The following is a 20,492-nucleotide window of genomic DNA, read 5'->3' on the forward strand; positions in this document are numbered from 1 at the left end:
TCTAGGCCAACTGAGCCTATTAGAATCTTCTCCAATGGAAGCCCAAAGAACTCCTCGTGGACAGGGAGATGTTTGCCAGCATCTCACGTGCGCCCACAGCTCAACGGGGCTAGGGGAGGAGGGCCGTCATCATCCCGTCTCCTGAGGGGACCCAGACACACCAGTCGCCCACCCGAGGGTCACAGAGCCAGCCAGCTGCAGCACTGGGCTGCCCCCTAGTGTCCCCCATTCCCGGTCCGCAGCCCTTCTGGCCTCTCCCAGGTCCTCACGTAGGACCCACGGGAGACAGGCTCCTCAGGCAGATGCGAGGACAAGCTGTGTGCCCTTTCTGGACATAGTTGCCAGCCAGGCAAACGTTCACACCTGACCCCCCTGGGCCAGGGCACCAGGGTAAGGGCTGTGTTCTCGGGTTAGAAAGGAAAACGGAAAGAAGTAGTATATGCCAGCCAAGTCCCCAAGCGAGCGCGCAGAGAAGGCTGGCTGTGCGCTGGAGTCACAGGCTTGAGCTGACTGGACGCAAAACCGCTCCACTTACTCACCACTGAGCGGCTCTCTGCCGGGTTTTCTCTCCATCTGCAAAGAGGAAACGATCCCTCCCGGGGCTGGGAAGGGAGCCCCACCAGCTCAGAGCCCAGATCGCAGCCAAGTGCAATCAAACAGTGGGGGAGGAGGAGGGGGAACCTGGGAGGGAGGACAGCCTCCTGTTGCCACAGAAACCTATCTCCCTCTGCCTTCCTCTCCTGGGTGCAGAGCAGGATCTGACTCCATCTGACTCAGCACTCCTCGCTCACCCTGCGTCCCACGGCACGTCCATGGGTATGCAGTGAGCACTGACCTCGATCCGCAGCCTTTACCAAAGCCGCCGCCACGTACCAGCCAGGCGGCAGCCACAGGACACAGCCACACAGACTGCTGCAAAGGGACCTCCGAGCTGCACACCCTGGGGATGGGTCAAAGCCTGTTTCACTCCCAGCAGGAACCCTGCAGGGCCTTCCCGAGAAGCCGAGATCAGTATCTGCAAATTCCACCCACCGCTTGAGTGCTGCCCTGTGGGGACCTGCTGAGGAAGTGTCATCATCCTTTCTTGCCACACCCCACCCGCTGTTTATGAATCACTGTGGTTAGTCATCAGAGTTAAAAGCAGGACCCAGTGAGCCACTTCCAGGGCATTCTCTCACTTAATCCTCCATGAGGTAGGGCAGGGAGCCGCTGGACCCGTGGGCCGCTATGCAGCTAAGTTCAAGGTTAAAATGCTCTTGGTGGGTTATTGGTGCCTCCATACCCACCCTGCTAGAACCATCCACGGGGGCCTGAGGACTATGTGGGCGGGGGCTCGAGCGCTGCCCCACGCGCTTCGTGTGCGAAGCTCCCCTGTAAACCCCACTTCTGGCCACACGTCAACACATTGCAGCATTAATGGCTCCTGCCTGCGATCCTGCTGCTGGTACCTGCAGGTCTAGACTGTTGGTTTCCCACACCTACCACCCCCAGGGGGACATCCACTTACGCCGATTGTAAACTTGAACTTGAATGGTGGCCCCTCAAAGAACGCGGCACAGTTATCGTCACTGCCCGTTGCCAGCCGGTACGGTCTGCTCTGCTTGATGTCCACGCTATTGATGACTTTGTTGTGTCCCGTGATCTCTCCCACGGAAGAGCCACTGTCCCACAGGAAGACGGCTCCAAACCTTTACCCAACGAGAGGAGTCACAGGAAAAAGTCAGCCCTGGGGACGGTCACTGAGATGTGGGCACTTGAGTGGCCAGTGCTGGGGGGGGGGGGGGCACGTTCATTAAGGGAACGAACACTGAAGGCCCCTGTGGTTTCAGCTCTCAGCTCTGCACTGTATTTGTCAGAGAATCCACGAGCAGGTGTCTTCGGGAAGGGACTGGAATCCCTATACGGTCTGTATGGTCGAGGCCAACAGGCGTCCCACGTGGAAGGTACCTTAGAAACACCTGCCAGGGTAGCAGCTCTGTAGCTTACCGGTTCCCTAACAGTTTCACTGGGCGGAACCAAGGGATTTACCAGCCACTGCCCCCACTGGGAAGGAGAGGATGCCCTGCGCTCAGCTGGTGTCTGATAAAAATGTACTGTGGGGGTTACTACGTGTGACCGAATGAAAACTGAATTGTTAAGACCCGTAGGGTGACTGGAAAAGCTATGGCAGAATTAATACCTGTCAGAACATGCAGTAAAAATAGCCTCTGAGAAGGGAGATGCATGTTTGTCAAGTCCAAGTGCCTGGCGACAGCCCTGGCAGAACCCTAGGGGAACCCCGACCACGCCTGGAGCAGGAAACCCCTTCTGGTCACTAGTGCTGTGAGTGCGGCAGCCACTGCAGGCCACCTGGCCCCCACTTCCTTCGTTAAGTGACCACCTCGGGTGGCGTGCTCAGCTCCCTGCAGCCAGGTGTGGCCGGCTATGCTGGGAGGGACCCCAATAACGCTCCTAGAGCAGTAACTCTTTGACCTTCTCCTTTCCTGCTGCCTGGTCTGAGGGCCTGAGGCTGGAGCTCCAGGAGGTGAGGGCCAAGGATGTCAGAGACCGAGACGGTGCCTGGGCCCGGGGGGGGACTCCACACACGAGTCCAAGCCGGCACAGATGTCACTGCTCCCCTCCCACCGGGGCAACCCAGAAAGAAAGCAAAGCCAAGGGACACGGGCAGGGAGGGCCGGGGCCAGAGACTCACTTCTCCCTTCCTTCCCCGACCACTGCGATCCTCTTACTGTCTTCAGTCCAAGCAATGTCCTTGATCTTCCCAGCGAAAGGCTGATACTCATACTTTAAGAGGTGCTCCTTCTGCGTGGTGTCCCAGATCCTCAGCTTCCCGGATACATCTGTGGACGCAAGGCGTGTGAGAGCCATGCATACCCCTGCGGCAGGGCAGTGTGAGCACAAGGCCCGTACAGCGCCACCCAGGGTTTGCAGGCTCGCTAGAGGTGCCCCAGGCTGTTCCCGGGAGGAGGGACATGTCTCAGGTAAGCAAAACTGCCACTGGTCAGTCAGAGCCCGTGGCCTCTGCATGGGCCAGCAGACACCTGGGTGACACGCCCCGTGTGTGGACCAGAACGCCCAGAGGCATGCTTCCGAGGCATCAGGAAGGGGATCTAGGTGGCGCAAGGATCTCGGGCAGAAGTCTCAACGCTTGGGGACTGCAGTTCTCCGTTTCCAAAATGCAACAACATGAGTGACAGCCTCCTCTTCTGCGCAGTGGCCGCGCTCACACAGACCAGGAGCACAGCTACGTGCAGCTAACACATGCTGTGGTGTGCGTGGCGGCCCCTGCCGGGCTCCCCTCCACCCAACCTGCGCCGCGCCCTGGCGTCTCAGGCACATCCCACAGCCCAGACGACTGGGGTGTCGCAGGATCCCCGTGCAAGGCACACGAGGGGCTGGAAGGGGAAGCGGCGCTACACACAGAAGCTGGAGCCAGGCTTCTCCTAGGGGGTTAGTAACAAAGTGATGTGGGGGCAGGGGGCGGCACAGCCTTCCTTTCCCTGCCAGGGTCCCCGCACCAAGCTGGTCATCGCTCGACAGCAATCTAAGGCTCTGCAGGAGGCTACCGGAGACCCTGACTCGTGAGCAAACACCCAGGGCCCACGGTCCTGCACGGCAGACGAGACTGACTTCCACGTTGAGAGCCTCACATGCGGCGTTCCAGGGTCCCTGGGCCTCTTTGGGTGAGGTCCGGGAAGGCTGCCTGGCAGAGGTGAGCTCCAAAAATGACCTGTAGCCAGGGGCGTCCGTAACAAAGGGGCCAGCAGGAAGGGAAGAGGCTGTGTGTGTGCATGAAGGACACTCACACTCATGCACACACCAGGCCATGGTCAGCTGTGCCCAGGCCGGTCCAGGAGTCTGTACAGAGTCACGTAGAATCAGCATCTACACTTGAGTGTAGCAGAGCCTGAGAGGGGCTCACCCGCTCGACCAGGACGGACCCAGCCTTCCCGCCCTCCCTGGGCTCCTCTCCAGGCCTGGCACAGGCCCGGCATGGGTGGTTTGCCCCACACCTCCCCCCACAGACCACTAGCCGCCTCCCACGGGCTCGTCCAGGGTAACTGTTGATATTACATTACTTTCAGGTATACAACTTAGGGATGTGACAAGTTGACATATTATGCTGTGCTCACAAGTAGCTACCATCTGTCCCCACACTTTGTTATTACAATGTCACCAACTGTATTCCCCGAGCTAGGACTTTTGTTCCTGTGACTTGCTCCCTCCACACCTGGAAGCCCTGTCTCCCTCTCCCCTTCACCCACTCACCCCTCCCCCCCCCACCACCAGTGTGTTCTCTGTATTTACAGGTCTGATTCTGCTTTTTCTTTTTTAATTTATTTATATTTGAGAGTGAGACAGAGACAGTCGGAGCAGGGAAGGGTCAGAGAGAGAGGAGACACAGAATCCAAAGATAGGCTCCAGGCTCTGAGCTAGCTGTCAGCACAGAGCCTGACACGGGGCTCAAACCCATGAACCGTGAGATCATGACCTGAGCCGACATCAAACACTTAACAGACTGAGCCCCCCAGGCGCCCCAGATTCTGCCTTCCATTTATTCCTGTTTATTTTATGATTCCACGAAGAAGAATCATATGGTATTTGTCTTTCTCAGTCTGCTCTGCTCAGCATGGCACCTTCTAGGTCCTCCCATAGTGTTTCAAATGGCACGATCTCATCCTTTTTAGGACCGTGTCACTTTCCACTGTATGCATGTGTACACACACACACACACACACACACTCCCCTATGTGTACACGCATACACACACACCCCTCTGTGTACACACACACACCCACACCCCTACGTGTACATGCACGCGCACACACACGCCACACTGTCCGTACCCGTTCATCTACTGAGGCACACTTAGGTTGCTTCCATACATTTAATCCTTTCTGGAAGCAGCTGGGACCAAAAGAGACAGTGGGGTTGGAGGCCAGGTGCTCGGGCCCAAATGAGGCAGGAGGCCCCCGTGCAGTCACAAGATACTGACCAAGTGCCACAGAGCCCAACGCCCATGCTAAGGGCCGAGGGCACAGCAAAGACACCTGCTCGGGGCAGAGGACGCCTGTGGGAGGCCACAGACGATGGGGAGAGGGCCTGCTGTCCGCCACGGGGACAGGCAAGAAGATGCACCAAGGGCGGCGGTCTAGGTGGGCCTGCCCTCGCTGTCCCCTGCTCTCCAGGTTAGCAACACGGGGGGGCGACAGGGAGCAGGGAGGGTGGGGGCCTTTCACCAAGGCGTCTGCTCACCAGCTCCACAGGCAGCCTCTCCTCTACGTTCCTCACCTGAGCAACCCTCATGTCCCCTCCTCTACGCGTGGAGCCTCTCCCGGGGAGCCCGCCACTCTGCAGCCTGGGATTCACAGCCCAGGGGGTGCCCCAGGGACTGAGCGTGGGGCACAGACCGCCAGCATCCAAATTACACAAGAAAGACACTGCAGGAAAGAACTGGGCTTGCCCTGTAGAAGGCTCTGCATGGAGAACAAGGCACCGTGGGCAGTGTCAACCCCGGGGCAGAGACCGGCTGCATTGTTTGGGGCTGAGGGTCCAGCCCCTGCCATGGGCTCCTTACTCAGGCCTTCCAGAAGGTTCGATCATTCAGCAGATGTGGACCATCCAGACTTCCAGGGCTCTAAAGTTCCCGCAGAGGGCTGGAGCCCCATCTGGGAGGGAGCTGCAAGCCTCCCGAGGTACCAGGCCCCTCCCTCCACAGCCCCCGGGCACCCTGGGTTCCAGGTAACCCAGTTAACCAGAGCGCGCGCTTTCCCAGCCTCCCTCCTGCACACTCCAAGCCCTACTACTATACAACCACACTATTTTTAGCCCAGGACCTAGTCTCTGCAGTGGAAGCTTCCTTGTGTCCGCTCAATTCAAGGGAGCAGCACGCTAGAAACGAAAACATGATCTCTGCACAGGAACACCTGATCTGTACGTGGCCCAAACCTCCCTCAGTTCCTCTGTTGCTGAAGAACAGTCTCCCTCACCAACTCGGCGCTGGGGTCTGAAGCGCCCAGATTTCCAGGTGGTGCAGCGCCCAGCCTGGGGCTCCCAAGTGATTCAGCAGCCGGGCCTGCGGCTCCCAGCACCAGGGCCACGTCTCAGGGTGTTCAAGGAAAAGGTGTTTTGCTGGCAAGCAGGACTGAGGCAGGGGAATCACAGGGCAAAAATATATCAAAGCAGCATATAAATGAAAGGTTTATAAGGGGGCGCCTGGGTGGCTCAGTTAAGCATCTGACTTTGGCTCAGGTCATGGTCTCTCCGTCCATGAGTTCAAGCCCCACATCAGGCTTGCTGCTGTCCACGTGGGGCTCTGTGCTGACAGCCTGGAGCCTGGAGCCTGCTTCGGATTCTGTGTTTCCCTCTTTCTCTGCCCCTCCCCCGCTCACACTGTCACTCTCTCTCAAAAATAAATTAACATTAAAAAAAAAAAAATGAATGAAAGGTTTACAGATAGCCTTGGAGCAGATCTAAACACAAACGTCATTAAATGCCCACTACAGGCCAGGCTCCTGCCCGAGCCCTTTACATGCGACCCCGAGCACCGGCATTTGCCATCAGCCAGCAGGCCTGTTGGCCCAGCATGTCCCCGTTTTAGTGGCAGACACTTGGGTCACCTGCTGTCAGGTGGCCAGCAGTGCAAGACCGTCATATGCATGCCACACACACTGCTACTCTGGATCCTCTGTCCAGCTTCTGGGAGAGAACATCAAGGCCCAGGAAGGTAAATTATTAAGGAAGGCTGCACAGTCAGTAAGGGGTGCACCCTCCAGGGCCAGGGCCCTGCGCTGCCTCCCATGCAGGGAGCGACCCCGTGCAGACCGCGCGGCTCCTGGAGAGTATGAACTCCAGCCTCCTCTCCTGGTCGGTTAGCTCTTCTGGCCATTCGTCCATCTCTGTGCCTCTATGGGGAGGCTGACAAGGCCCACTTCAGCTCCCTCGCCTGGCTTTCCCTGGGGCTGGAACACAGCTGGGTACAGGCAAGGCCGCCATAAGCATCTTGCTGAGTGTAGAACGAGTGAGGCAGTGAACGAATGTGAGACCTCTGTGCCTCCCTTTTTCATCTGTAAATGGTAAAAAGATCTACCCCAAAGAACGGGGTAAACAAAGCATCCTACGTGGTAAAGATCTTTCTGTCCCTCCGCTTAGCCAGCCTCCCACAGAGCCACACAAAAGCCCGGCTGGAGAGAGCAAAGGCACAGACCAGAGCGCTTGCCTGAAGCCAGCACCAAGGGGGACTGGGAAAGGAGCAGCTCATGAATAAAGGTGACATGAGACAAAGCTGCAATTCAGAAAGAGCGCGCGCGCGCGAACACACACACACACACACACACACACACACACACACAAAATGAGCTCCAAAACATCATGATACGGCTACCCACAAAGGCCTCAGGCCAGCCTCACGTGGGCATTTCTCCTGACCTCGGAGCCGGAACCAGCTGGAACACCACCAACTACAAAGTCCTGCGACGGGGCTTTTTGGAGGCTTCTACTTTCCTTGTCAGCTCCAAGCGGAATCCATCACACTGGAGCCACCTGCCACCTCCACCCTCCCTTCCCCTCCCCCCATCACCCCTCATATATCTCTACCTCCCGCCACCCTACCCTCCCCAAGCCCAAAGCCCATTGTGGCCTGGAGGCCTCCCGGGCCCCACCACGTGCATCCGTGTGCGCGCACAGGTACCTCCAGAGGCGACATAGAAACCGCTGGGTGCGTACTTGGCCACCACCACCTGATGGGCGTGCTCCGTGTAGATGTCCGCAACGGCTGGGTTCTGCAGGGAGGAGACAGAAGGGAACACAAGGAATGCCTCCCACTCTCCCGATCAGTGGATCTGGGGCGGGTGGGTGGATCACTCACACACACACACACACACACACACACACACACTCTGAAGTCAAAACTTCCAACAGCACGCCTACCTGCCCGCACACCTACCGCCTGCCTGCCTGTCTTAGGGTGACAGAAATCCAAGTATTTTCATCTTTCTCTTTAGTCTACGGCTGTAGAACTTGAGAGCATGGTCTTTGCTTTCCTGCACTCATCATAGTACAAGTACGTGTTTATGAAACACACACATACACGAGACGGAAGCTTCACCGAAAGTCGACTGTCCTACTTTCCTCGGTGGGAGGCAACCACCTGCAGCTGCGTTCTCAAGTCACCTGCGTGTCAGTCCCCCTGTTCACAAGCACTCTACCCCAGCTGCCAGGGTAAGGCCTGACCCAGGGCCCTGCTTCGAGCTACAGGGTCTCACGGGGGTGTGGGGCTGGGAGCCTCTCCTGGTTACAGTCTTCACAGGGAAACTGGGCTTCCCACTCGCTGTGTAGCACAGATGGAGGGTTGGCTGGACTCGCAGCAAGAACAGGGCCGGCATCTGGGACTAGGAGTATCTCCACTACTCGGCAACGAGGTTTTAACGTAGAATTTACTAAAAGTAGAGCACGGCGCCCCCCGCTTGCACACACAGCCGAGAGGCCTCAGTGAACCCGACACACGCATACTGCGATGCTCTCAATTTGTCTCTGCAGCCGGGCTTTCTTTCAGGAGGGAATAAAGACATGGTCCTCTACTCCTGATTCCCACTGTCCACTTTCTACAAACCAAGCGCTCTTGAAAGAGGCAGCTTCCCACCGGCGGGAGGCTGGGGCTACATCAGGTCCCCGTGCAGGATGCCCAGCTTTCCAGAAGCAGCTGCTGCAGGTGCATCTAACCTGATCCCCAACTGCCCTCTCCTCTCCCTGCCCTGACCACAAGATCAGAGGCCTGCACTCTTCTCTGCCTTCTGGCTATGGGATCCCCACACCCCCATCCCACAAGACTGAGACCAGAGGGGTACACCCTAATTTCTAGCCCCGCCTACCACCGGCCACCTTTTGCCTTTCCTTAGTCCTATGCCTCTGCGAACGCCGTTCCCGGGGCCAGGAGCACCCGTCTTGCCTACTGACACCTACTTAGGAGGCCTAACTGAAGAGCTGCCTCCTGCACGAAGCCTCCTGTGACCGTCTCCTCTCACCTCTCCTCCAATGCTTGCACTGTGCCACTCTGCTTTTCCAAAACACCTACACTAAGTACCTGTTTTCACTAACTGAAAAATCCAAACAGGATTCTTCACTCTCATGAAAAAAGGCAAAAGGCCAAGATAGCATTCAGCATGGGTGTCACAGGGAGATGAGCCAGTATGGGGCAATGCGCACCCCCCCCCCGGAGCAGCAAGCGGTGCCCCCCAGCTCCCTTCTGAGGAACCGCACTCAGCACGTCACAGTCAAGCTACCAGAGCTCTGCGCGGTATCTGAGAGCACCTGGGCTTTATCGCCATTTATTTCGTGCATCTGTTAGCAAGATGTGTGCTAAGGTATCAGAAAAGCCTGAGAAAGGTAATTTTGGGGGGGGTGGTCTAGGACCACTCAAAAATGTTTTCATTCCAAAGTGATGGTAACTATTTCTTTGCATTAGGCCATTTTGGCTCATATAACGTTTCATAGTAGAACACTCTGTTTTTGGATAGTGGGAAAACCCGCAGTCCTGAACCTCGTTGTCCCCTCTTCTAATTTTTCTGCAAGTTGCTTCAAGTGCATTTATCTTTTCAGCCATCAGAGCAGTTAACGAAAAGCAGGTGCTTAATAAATGGTTTTGTGGAGAAAGTTTACTGAGTCCTTTTCACCCCAAGACTTAACACTTGGCATTAAGTGACGTAGTGGGCACTAGATGTACATTCTTCATAAATTAATCCATCTCAGAATAACTATTTGCTAGTGAAATTAGAACGGTTTCAGGTATTCAAATGGGATGTCATGAATGGCAAACAAGCACAGGAAAAGGTGCTCAATGTCATCAGCCTTTGGGAAAAGCAAATCAAAGCCACAATAAGATACTGCTGTACACCCACTGGACTCAGCAAGATTCAAAGAGTGACATCACCAAATGCTGGCAAGGACAGGGGGGCGGGGCGCTGGAATGTTCATGTACTGTGGGTGGGAATGCGAGACGATGCGGATGGAAAATAGTTTGGCTGGTTTTGCATGAAGTTAGGCTACACTTCCCACACAAAACCTGCAATCCTACTCCCAGGGATGTGCCCAGGAAACAGAAGCACACCACCCCCCAATAAGTCACACGTGTGAGGGTTCATCATCACTTTACACGTTAATAGCCCCAAACGGGAACAACCCAAAGGTCCACCAACAGGTGAATGAAGAAACACCACGCTGGATCCACACAGTGGATGCAACCCCGCGATAAAGGGGAGCAAACTACCACCACATTCAGCAACTTGAGTGAACCTTACAGGCATTACACTGAGTGAAAAAGACACAAAAAACGCCCTCGGTTGCGGGACTCCTTCTCCATGATATTCCAGAGAAGACAAACTTATACAGACAGAAAGCAGACTGGTCCTTGTCGGGTGCCGGGGGTGAAGGGAGCCCACTGGCTGCAAGGGGTTAGGAGAGCGCTTCTGGAAATGATGGGAAGGTTCTGTGTCCGGATTACAGTGGCAGTTATGGGCCGTACGCATTTGTCAAGCTGTGCAGCAAAAGAAATCTTCCTCTATCTAAATTATGCCTCAATAAAATTAAGATGTCTGGAATCCAACCCACTCCTGGCCCAAATTAGTGCATCATACTCTAAAACCTGAACATAGACAAGATCCCTAGCACAGAAGCTGGCCACAAGCAGTCTGCAGACAGGCTACCACTACCAATATCCTTCTCCACGTGTCTGTTTCAAGGCTGACTGAGGGGTCTTACACCCACACAGCGGGCACCACCAGCCCACTTTACAGATGAGAAAACCCATTCTGAGGACAACTGAGCACCCCTGCTGGCTGGCACCCAGCCCCCTTGGGGGCTCCGAGGCCCCAGGGCAGGGATACCAGAGAAGCAGGCAGAGGTTTTGGGAGGAAGTTCTAGCCCTACACATTCCTTCCCCTAAATGGTGTGGGTGGCCAGTGCAGGGGCTGTGTAACGCCCAAGGTCATCCTCCCTCCTCTCGGCCACAGGCACCAGGATCTCCAAGCTGGGTGAGACAGGGCTCTGTGTGCCTTGCAAATGCAACTGAGCCAGCGAGGGAGGGGCCAGATTTTCCAACTGAACACAATGACTCTGTCTCACACCTCACAGGGGGAGGCTGGCTACTGGAGGCAGAAGTAACAGGTCCCCTGACCCCACTGTGTTCTGCCAGGTCAGGCTCCTTCCAGATCAGCGGAGTCTGTAAGGCCCCAGGACTGGGACCCAACCCCCACTCCCTGACCTCACAGGGGGCAGCAGCTCACTGCAACTTTCCATCTACCAGCCCCCCCCCCTAGGCCTGCTCCTGGCCCTCCACCCCCTTCCTCAATAGTTCCCGAACCCACCTCCGCTTTCCACCCCCGCCAAATTCCACCCAGGCCCTCCTGGGGAGCGGGACACTACCTTCTGGACCGCTCTCTACCTCCCGTGGACTGCTACACCCCCCATCCCCCGCTTCTAAGTCCTGGGTCTCATCACCTGGTTCCCCTGGTTGATATCCTTCCCTCGGGAGCAGCAGAACCTAACCCCACTAACTGCATTCTTCCCGGACCCCACCCCCACACTGCACACAGGACCCCCACTCCAGCCTCACTCAGGCCCTCCAGGCTGAGGAGCTACTCCCTGGGCCTTACCTGGCCGGGGCCCCTTCCCTCCCTGGGCCCACCTGGGGACTAGAACAGAAGCCACCCGCGCCCTACTCAGGGTCTGCAGTGGTCACTCAGCAACATCGCTGAGTAAGGGGCAGAGCTCGGGGCTGGTGAGACCCCAGTGTCGGTCCAGGAATGCGGCCCACACACCTGAGGGGTCAGCGAGCCTCACAGAAGACACGGAAGATGAGAGTCACAGAGGTGAGGGAAGATTCCGAGCCACAGCCGGCCTATCATGTACCTCCAGACCCCAAGGCCTGTGGGGCAGCAAGGTGAGTGAGGGCGCTCCGGCTGCTGACGGAGCGCTGGTTCGGGCCCTGCGGGACCCAACCCGAGGAGGCCCATTCTCCTGCAGACCAGACACCCTCTGGCCTCCCACCTGCACCAAGACCCCTCCCCAGGGCCAGGCTTTCTGCCAGGAAACTAACCCCCATACCTTCGCAGGCCCCGTCCCGCCCGGGAGACTCACTACACCGACCAAGGGGGGGACTCCCGAAAATCACTTTGTATGGGCAGCATCTGGGCCACCGGCTTCCCCAAAGCTCCTTCACGTCCCCATGTCTGCTCAGGTGCCAAGGCTCTGCGGGAGGGGCCTCCATGCTGTCCTGCAGTCCCCTGCTCCCGGAGCCTCCAGAGAAAGCCCTGGGCTCCTCCAAACTCGGACCAGGCAAAGTGAGCACAACCTTCCAGGAGGATTGCATTTCAGAGCTTTCTATAAATACTTGCAGTTCCTAAAAACAGTAATCAGTAGCTGGACCCATGTATCAGACACAACCTGCAGGAAGCTCTGTCCGTTGTTGACTAAGGACAAACTCAGGTTACTGCACGGTAACCGGGCCCCGAAGCAGCTACAAGGCACCTGTGCTTCCTGATCGTTGAGCCTGAAACCAAAAGCTGAGCCCCTACCGCACAGCCTCAGAAGACAGGACACGTACGGATGGCTCATCTCCTCCTTCCAAGAATCTGGCTGGCCCTGGGGAGCCAGCGGTGAGCGAATGCTCAGCAGAAATAGAACCTGCCACCCAAGCAGCACCCAGCAGGCACTGCCCTGCTCAACCTTCGAGGTTCCCTCTCGCCTGGAGGAATGGCACCCTCCCCTACAATCCAAGGTCCACTTTCCATCACGCCCTGCTCCTTCCTCCATCAAACCATTATGTGACTTTCTTCCCTTTATCTGCCTCAACCCGGAACTTCCTTCCTTCCTTCCTGGTCCTCAATGACTGATATCTCCTATTTGCCTTCTAACACCCAGGCGAAGGCCCCACCTCCGAGAATCTTTCCCCGCTGCTCCAAATGGGAGGTCTCTCCCAGTCTCTAATGCCTACTCCCATCCAGGACCTCCCACCCCACCACCCTTACTGCTTTCTGCCGTGTACCACGTGCCATTCTCACACCCGCGTGGCTTCACACTAAGTGAACTCCACAGAGGGCAGGGCCTGTATCTGATCCAACATGGCAGCCTCCAAATACCCCAGAAGACCAGGGCTCGCTGGACCCTGAGGGCCATTTGCCAATCACCGTGTATGAAGGGTTCACTCCCAGCCACTGGGCCAGTGGACCCTTCTGCTGATTTTGAAATCCCACAGGAAGGTAACCTCACAACCCACCTCATAGGCAAAGAAAAACCTGGGCACAGAAAGAACGATGTGCCCAAGGCTACCCACTTGTAAGTCGTGGAGAAGGGGACCTGCAGTCAGGTAAACGCCTTCATTCCGGAGTCTTACTGTCTCACCTACGGTTAGAACCATCGTTAGCCTGACTCTAACTCAGAGCAGCACTTCTGCCTAGCCCACAGGGGAGCGTTCCCGAACGGCGTGGGGCCAGGTCATTCAGTGTTCCTGTGGGGTCCCTCCCTCCCAGAGTGACTTTCCCTCCTGCCTCACAGCTCAACCCCTTCCCGACGGAGCAAACTGAGCCTTAGAGCAGGGACCCCAGCACAAGGACACTGCCACCTCCCTTCCTGCCCCTCCTCTCCCTCTGCCTGCCCAGGGCCTCACTGAGCAGTCATGGCGGGAGACGGCTCGTGTTCTGATCCCAGCACCTCCTGGGGCTTCAGTGTCCACACCTCTAAAAAGAGACAGTACGGAGCCAAAGGGCGGTTGTGAAGGGGAAGGCACCACGGACCGTCACAGCCCAGGCAAGCCTCTAGGAGTACTTGAGAAAGGGCTCTGTTAAATCCCACGGTGATCCTGTAACTGTTCTCCCTGCTTTACAGAGAAGAAAACCAAACTGGGTGAAATACACACGTTAAGTGCCTGGCCCCTGCCCAGCGTACACTGTGCTCAACCAAGATGAGCTCCTTCACCAGAGGCGGTGCTCAGGGCGGCACGGTGGACTAGTAGAAGCCTGTGGTCCCCCCAGAGAACAGCTGGACATGGGCAGGGGTGCCCAGGCTGGGATGGTCTGTGGTGGAGAAACCGCCATTTTCTGGGTAAGATAAAACTGGCGAGTAGAAGCTACTAGCAAGCTGAGCAGAGCTTGGGATCCAGGTCTAAGGGGTCTACCAGCAGCACCAAGGGCGGGCAGGTTCCACCACTGAGACTCTGGAAGAGTCCCTTTCCTCTCCAGAGTCTACACGTCACCTGTATTACACGTCACTACACGTCACTGGGCCAGTGGACCCTTCTGCTGATTTTGAAATCAGCAAGGCCCCGCGGGGGATGATGGCACACGGATCCAAACGGGCATCTCCAACCATCCAGGGCACAGCTAACTTCCACAACCTTACCAGAACCAGGACCGCCCCTCCACTGGCCTCAGCCATGAGGCTGCAACCTTAATTTCTTTAACCTTCAAGGCTTCGAGAACCCTCTCTACACCTCCACAAACAGGGTAAGGAATGTACCGAAACCACTGCCCAGAGCCCACGTCAAACTTCTTCCAACCTCCGTGCACATTTGGTTCCCAGTCTAGATTCTTCCTCATCTCTGCTATGTCTCTGCCTCACTCCTCTTCCCGGAGAGCTCTTACTCATCCTCCAAAACCCAACTCAAATGTGTCCCTTTCTCCAGGAACCTTCCTTGCTGCTCTGTGGCATAACTGGTTCTTTCCTCTTATTTCCAAATCATTCAGGACATGTTCGTTTTTGAGAGAAAGAGCACGAGCAGGGGAAGGGCAGAGAGAGAGGGAGAGAATCCCAAGCATAGCACACAGCCCGTGTGCCCTGAGCCGAAATCAGAGTCAGTGCCTAACCGACTGAGTCACCCAGGTGCCCCCAAATCACTCAGAACATTCTTTTAAAGTGCTTAACCAGAGCGTTATAATGTTCCCCACCAAGGTTCTTCTATCTCAAAGCTACTGAGATTTTGCCAGATAACTTGCAGGACAGTCCTGTGCACTGTGCGATCCTGGGAACATCCCTGGCCTCTGCCCACTAGATAAGATACCAGTAACACAAAAACGTCTTCAGACATTGCCAGATATCTCTTAGGAGGTGGGGCTGGGGGCAAAACCTCCTCACAACCAGATTTAAATCTTGGACACCATGGCCACAGGCAAGGCTCGAGACAGGCTCAGTGAACGTGTGCGGGGATGCCAGCAGCAAGGGCTAGTTCTAGCAGCTGTTATGCACTTGCTGAGTGTGGTCATCTCGAACCTCCAATATGAGGCACAGAACAAATTCTACTACAGATCTGATCACATTACTGGTCCACGTGGCTCATGGCCTTGTCTGGGCTCTCTTAAGATCAGACCACCCGCCCCCCCAGCTCTCTCCCGGGTTAAGCTCACGCACGTGCTGCCCTGCTCATTTTCTGCACAGGTGCTAACCAAGCACACCGTTCCCTTCGGTCACCTGCTGGCTTGTTTCACTCCCACCATGACCACGAGCTCTGTGCGGGGGCGGGGGGGGGGTGTGCCTCTGGATCTGTGTTCCCAGGGCTAGTGGCCGTCCGGCACACCCAACAGGGACTCAGGAGGCATGTGCAGACAGAAGGGACAATGTCAACCATTCTCAAGCCATCTGGCCTTCAGTACACCCCCCACCCCATGGGGGGGGGATGCACAGGTGGTCCTTGTACACATGACTGGCCTCAGACTGCACCATGAGCAACTCAGCACTCAAGTTCAACAACCCTGAACTTCATATGGAAGCAGAACATGCTGAACCACAACAAACATTTCACTTCCTAGAGTTCGATTCTATGCCCCTAAGTTGTTCAAATACACAGATTTCAGTTCTGGAATCTGGGGGCTGGGTCCTTTAAAAGCAAACCCCAAATCTGCCCCTGCAGCAAATCTGCTGGCTGCTTCTGGCAGCTTTTGAGGGGCCTCTGACACTGGGCGGATCAGAATCCTGGAGAAGCTCTTCCCCATCTCTGCAGACTAGGCAGGTGCAATGGCCATGGTGGCCTCACAGTAAGAATACACCAGATTCTCCCCTTCTGGATTTTCCTTTTTTGATTTTTATTTTAAAGAGAGAGTGTTGGGGGCGGGGGGGGGCGTACAGGGAGAGAGAATCTTAAGCAGGCTCCACTCTTAGCACAGAGCTCAATACAGGGCTCGATCCCACAACCCTGATATCGTGACCTGAGCCAAAATCAAGAGTCGGACGCTTAGCAGACTGAGCCCCCTAGGATCCCCTGGATTATTTTTTTCCCCTGATGAGTCACATCGCTGCACACCTCTAATTCTGCAGGTGTGGCCATGGATGTGTTGAAAGGAAATAAACACTCTTTTCTAAAGTGTATGAAGTGCCAGTATGCTGGGTTCACAAAACTTTTCAGTACACAACAAATGACAGCAGTGGCTCCAAGTGGGAAGTCACAAGGGTACAGATGCCTGTTTGGTAGGAAAGGAGGAAGATGCCACAATTAAGATCCAGCAACCTTAAGCAGGCTGAGCCTTACTTATTTCCAGACAGTAAAGCCTTCAATGGTTGCCTATTATCTCCATGGCACAGCCTGGTTTTCAAGGCGTTTTCACAAACACGTACTTACTGAGCACCTGTTATATGCCAGGCACTCTCCTGGGGGAGGACACAGCGGTGACAGAAACAGGAGAAAAAGCCCCAATTTCAAGGAGCTCCAAGTCTGCTTACAGATGACAGGCAGATGGGCACATCTGGTCATAGGATGTGGCGGCCCACCCACTGGCGCGCTCCATGTTAGTGTTGAGGGGTAGAGGAGGCCAGGACGGGCGTGCCGTTAGTTCCCATGTCCTGAGACAGATACGTGGCATGTTTCAGAAAGATCACGGAGGCCAGAGTGCCTGGGGATGCGTGAGAAGGGTGGGGTGGGGTTTAGGGGGTGAGACTCAGGTAGCAGGCTTGATGGCGAGGCCGTTATCAGCCATAGTAAGGGAGGGCAAAGGGAGCAACGAACGCCACCTCCCACTTTAACACACCCGGTCCAGCCGTGCTCTGAGAGCAGACCGGAGGAGAGCCAGCACGGAATCAGGGACACCAGTTTGGGTTTTCTGTCTCACAACCCAGAGAGGACGGTAGCTTGGAGGAGGCGGAAGCAGCAGGTAGAAAAAACGTCAGATTCGGAAGTTAGTTTGAGAGGAGGCACTAGGATTCACTGAAGAATTAAATACAGGGTGGAAGAAAAAGAGGGAAATCAAGTCCAAGTCCAAGGTCTGGGGCCTGAACAGCCGGAGCAATGGCGTCGCTGTTTGGGAACAGGACACACAGGAAGCCTCACTGTGGTTTGGACATGTCAAGTGGAAGCCAATCAGACATCCATTGGACATTCCACGACCTGGTCTCCACCTTTCTTTTGGATCTCTTCTTCCTGAGGCTGTAATTTCACCAGACCACCTTCCTTCCTCTTCCCTGAGTGCTCACGTCTTTCTCCCAAGAATGTGGTACCCAAATAAAAATGGTGCTCGTCCTTAACTGAGTACCAATGGTCCCCCAGTCCGATAAGAGCCCAGGTGTCTGATTTACATACAGAACCGGAAGGGACACGGTAGCAGCACCCGTGTTGTCCTGGCCCCGCAGAAACTTACAAATAGATGGGAAAGGAAAACAGACGCACCCACACCAGAGAATGGTGAACTCTGGGTAAAAAGACTTCCGAAGTACAAGCAGAAGGAGTTTCACAAGGTGGGGAATGTTTGTGAAGGGGGTGCTTGTGGGCGGCTATGAACACCTCCACTGGAAGCAGCTCTGATCACTGTCCTCCTTGACCCTCGCTGGCCTGACCTCTCTTTGGAGCAATGGGCCCACAGTGGGGTTGCGGGGGGTGCTGAGGGAGATGCTGCAGTTCAAGAACCTTTGCTGGTACCAGACACACAGTAGGCACCTCACGAGCAGCCTCCCATCTCGAAGCGCATGTAATTGGCCGTGACGTGAGCATTGACTGCTAGGCGCAGGCCTGGCGCCCCGCTGCTCTGGCGCCCCAAGAATGGTTCAGTCCATTTTGTTTGCCACATTACAAGTGAGTATCTACTTTGCGTCACCTAACTTTCATTTCCTCGAAATCTCGGGACCTCACCCTGGAGACCTCCGGATCATTACCACCTAAGTCCTTGGCAAGGCTTCCCCCAGTTCTGAGGGAGGCCAGATCAGCTTTCTAGGAACCCGTGTGATTAGCACAATAGCTGTTAGCACTTTCAGGGAACATTCACACCCACCCACCCCCTTCGTTTGAGGTGCCCGGCAAGCCCGGGAAGGGCTGAAACTGCCACACGGGGCCTGGTCCTTGAGCAGAGGAGCACGAGTGACTGGCCGCCTTACCCAGAGATGAGGGCAGAGCCAGAAGCACCCCAGGCCAGGCAGAGGCCTCTCCTTTTACAGGCAAGAAGACCGAGGCCCACACAGCCCCTTCAATGCCTCAGCCAGTTGTGAGGCTCCTGAGGGCAAGTGCATCGAATCAACAACAATCCCAACCCACGAGGGGTAATCACTCACAACAGACGTGAATCTAAGCTGACGTCCTGAGAGAATGCGGCCAATCAAAATCACCCACCTACATACTGTGCACAAGGCCCGACCCCAAGCACAGTTCAGGAGAAGCCCCCCGCCCCCTTCCCGCAACCAAGGTTGTGCTGGCCCTTCCCCCTTCTAGCCCCCATGCCATCACTCTGGCTGACGAAAGGGGAAGACAGATTTTGGTGTGCAACCTCAGCTGTGGGGAGACCAACAAACAGCCTGGGTCATTTCAGTAATTACAGAGGAGTAAGCATTCTCAGCCTGGGTACGGAATGTCTAACTGCTTCATGGGAATAAACTGTTCCCGATCTTGCACCAGGGGCTCAGACCCAGTTGGTGTGCAGAGAGGCCCGAGCGTGAGTCCTGGCCGGTCACATTCAGAGACCCTGGGCGTTGGTAATGATTATACACAAGGGCCATTTACCAAGCACTGGGTGTGTGCCAGGCGGGCCGGCGGGAGGGACGCATCATCTCATTCAGCGGGCACAGGCAGTCAGGGGAAGTGGGGGAAGGGAGCCTTGTGTCATCACCTCCATTTTACAGATGAGGGCACTGGGATTCCCAGGCCCAAGTCACCAGCTACCCCAAGGTCAAGCAGCAGCTGCCCGGGTGTGTCCGAGCCCCCTCATCCAGGGGCCTTATACTTATGACCTGAACTAATCTGAGCCTCAGTTTCCCCATGAAGACAAGGGGGCCCGGATCAACTTGAAACCAGCCGCTGGTCGGCTAGGCTTCCGAGGTGAGGTCCCAAGGCTGAGGGGGCGTGGCATGCTCACCCTCCTCAGGCTGCCGAGCGGGAGAGGAGGGGGGTAGAGGGGAAGGAGAATTAACCTGCGAGTTGCGCCCATGATGGGAACCCCCCCGCCTGGGCGGGGAAGGGGAGCGGGGAGGGGGTACTCACGTCGATGTTTCTTAGAATGACGCACTTCCCATTGGTGTAAAGAAAATTGTTGCCCTTGGGGTCGCCGCCGATGATTTTGGAGACGCCCCTCTCCACCTGGGGGAGGCTGGCGAACACCTTCTCTGCGGAGACACAAATCAAGCACAGCACGTTAGGGGCGGCCCCCACCTCATCCCCCCCGGACGGGCTGAAAACGGAGGGGCGGGAGCGGACGAGAGAGGGGCCCTGGACCGGTCTCAGCCGGTCACCTGTTGCCTCCACCGGGAGGGGCGGCAGCCACTTTGAAGGAGCGCAGGGGACAGCGCGACTTCCTGGTCCGCGCTCCCGACCAGGCCCTTCAGGGACTCGGGGGCTCCCACGGGCCCAGCCCGCAGCGGCAACTTTGGGGCACCCCTCCCCGGGCCGGAGGTCGCTGCCGGGTGCCCCGAGGGCTGCGGGGCGCTCTCCGGCCCGCGCCCTCACCCCTCCCCCGCGGCAGGGACCCGCCGGGCGGCCCGCGCCTCGCGCCCCACCGATGGCCGAGGGGGCCGGCGGCGTGGGCGCCCACCCCGGGGGCACGGGGCCGCGGCACTTACTGATCTCGTACGGCATCCTGCCCACTTGTTACCGCGCCGCGCTCGCAGAGAGCCTCCGGGGCCGCCCGCGCCGCGAAGCCGACTGGCCGAGACCGGGCCGGGGACGGGGGCCGAAAGGCGGCGCCGGGCGTGCCGGGCGCGGAGGGGGCGGTCCGAGGCCCGGGCTCAGAGGCCGGCTCGCGCCCTGCCCTGCGCGCTGCCGCTGCGGACGCGCCGAACCCGGAAGCGCGGCCCCGCGCGCGGCTCGCCCCCAGCTTTGACCATATATAGTCAAGCACTCGGCTCGGCGGCTGCAGCCCGCGTGAGCCTGCGCGGACGGGGCCGCCCCTCCCCCCGCGCCGCGAGGGGGCCGCCCCGGGCGCCCCGCCCCCGGAAGTGACGTTACCCACGACTCCGTGAAAAGGCGGCGCGGGAGCATCGTCTCCGTCAGACTGGTCCTGGCCTGGCCGCGGGTGGAGGAAGGCTGCGGGTTTCCTCTT

General features: G+C 56.9%; 1 protein-coding gene across 1 annotated transcript in view; it reads right to left on the minus strand.

Moving 5' to 3' along the window:
• WDR1 (WD repeat domain 1) overlaps nucleotides 1-20,149 on the minus strand; it is a 39,419-nt gene extending 19,270 nt beyond the window's left edge. Inside the window, exons 1-5 of the mRNA XM_039248981.1 lie at nucleotides 20,014-20,149; nucleotides 19,439-19,560; nucleotides 7,691-7,781; nucleotides 2,693-2,840; nucleotides 1,508-1,688 (exon numbers count right to left, since the gene is read on the minus strand). Of these exons, the coding sequence (XP_039104912.1) occupies nucleotides 1,508-1,688; nucleotides 2,693-2,840; nucleotides 7,691-7,781; nucleotides 19,439-19,560; nucleotides 20,014-20,029 (558 nt within the window). The 5' untranslated portion in view covers nucleotides 20,030-20,149. The remainder of the gene's footprint in view (nucleotides 1-1,507; nucleotides 1,689-2,692; nucleotides 2,841-7,690; nucleotides 7,782-19,438; nucleotides 19,561-20,013) is intronic.
• Nucleotides 20,150-20,492: the final 343 nt, after the last annotated feature.

Source organism: Hyaena hyaena, unplaced genomic scaffold, assembly GCF_003009895.1.
Source record: "Hyaena hyaena isolate Hyena2069 unplaced genomic scaffold, ASM300989v1 scaffold_328, whole genome shotgun sequence".
In the NCBI taxonomy this organism is placed as follows: Eukaryota; Metazoa; Chordata; class Mammalia; order Carnivora; family Hyaenidae; genus Hyaena; species Hyaena hyaena.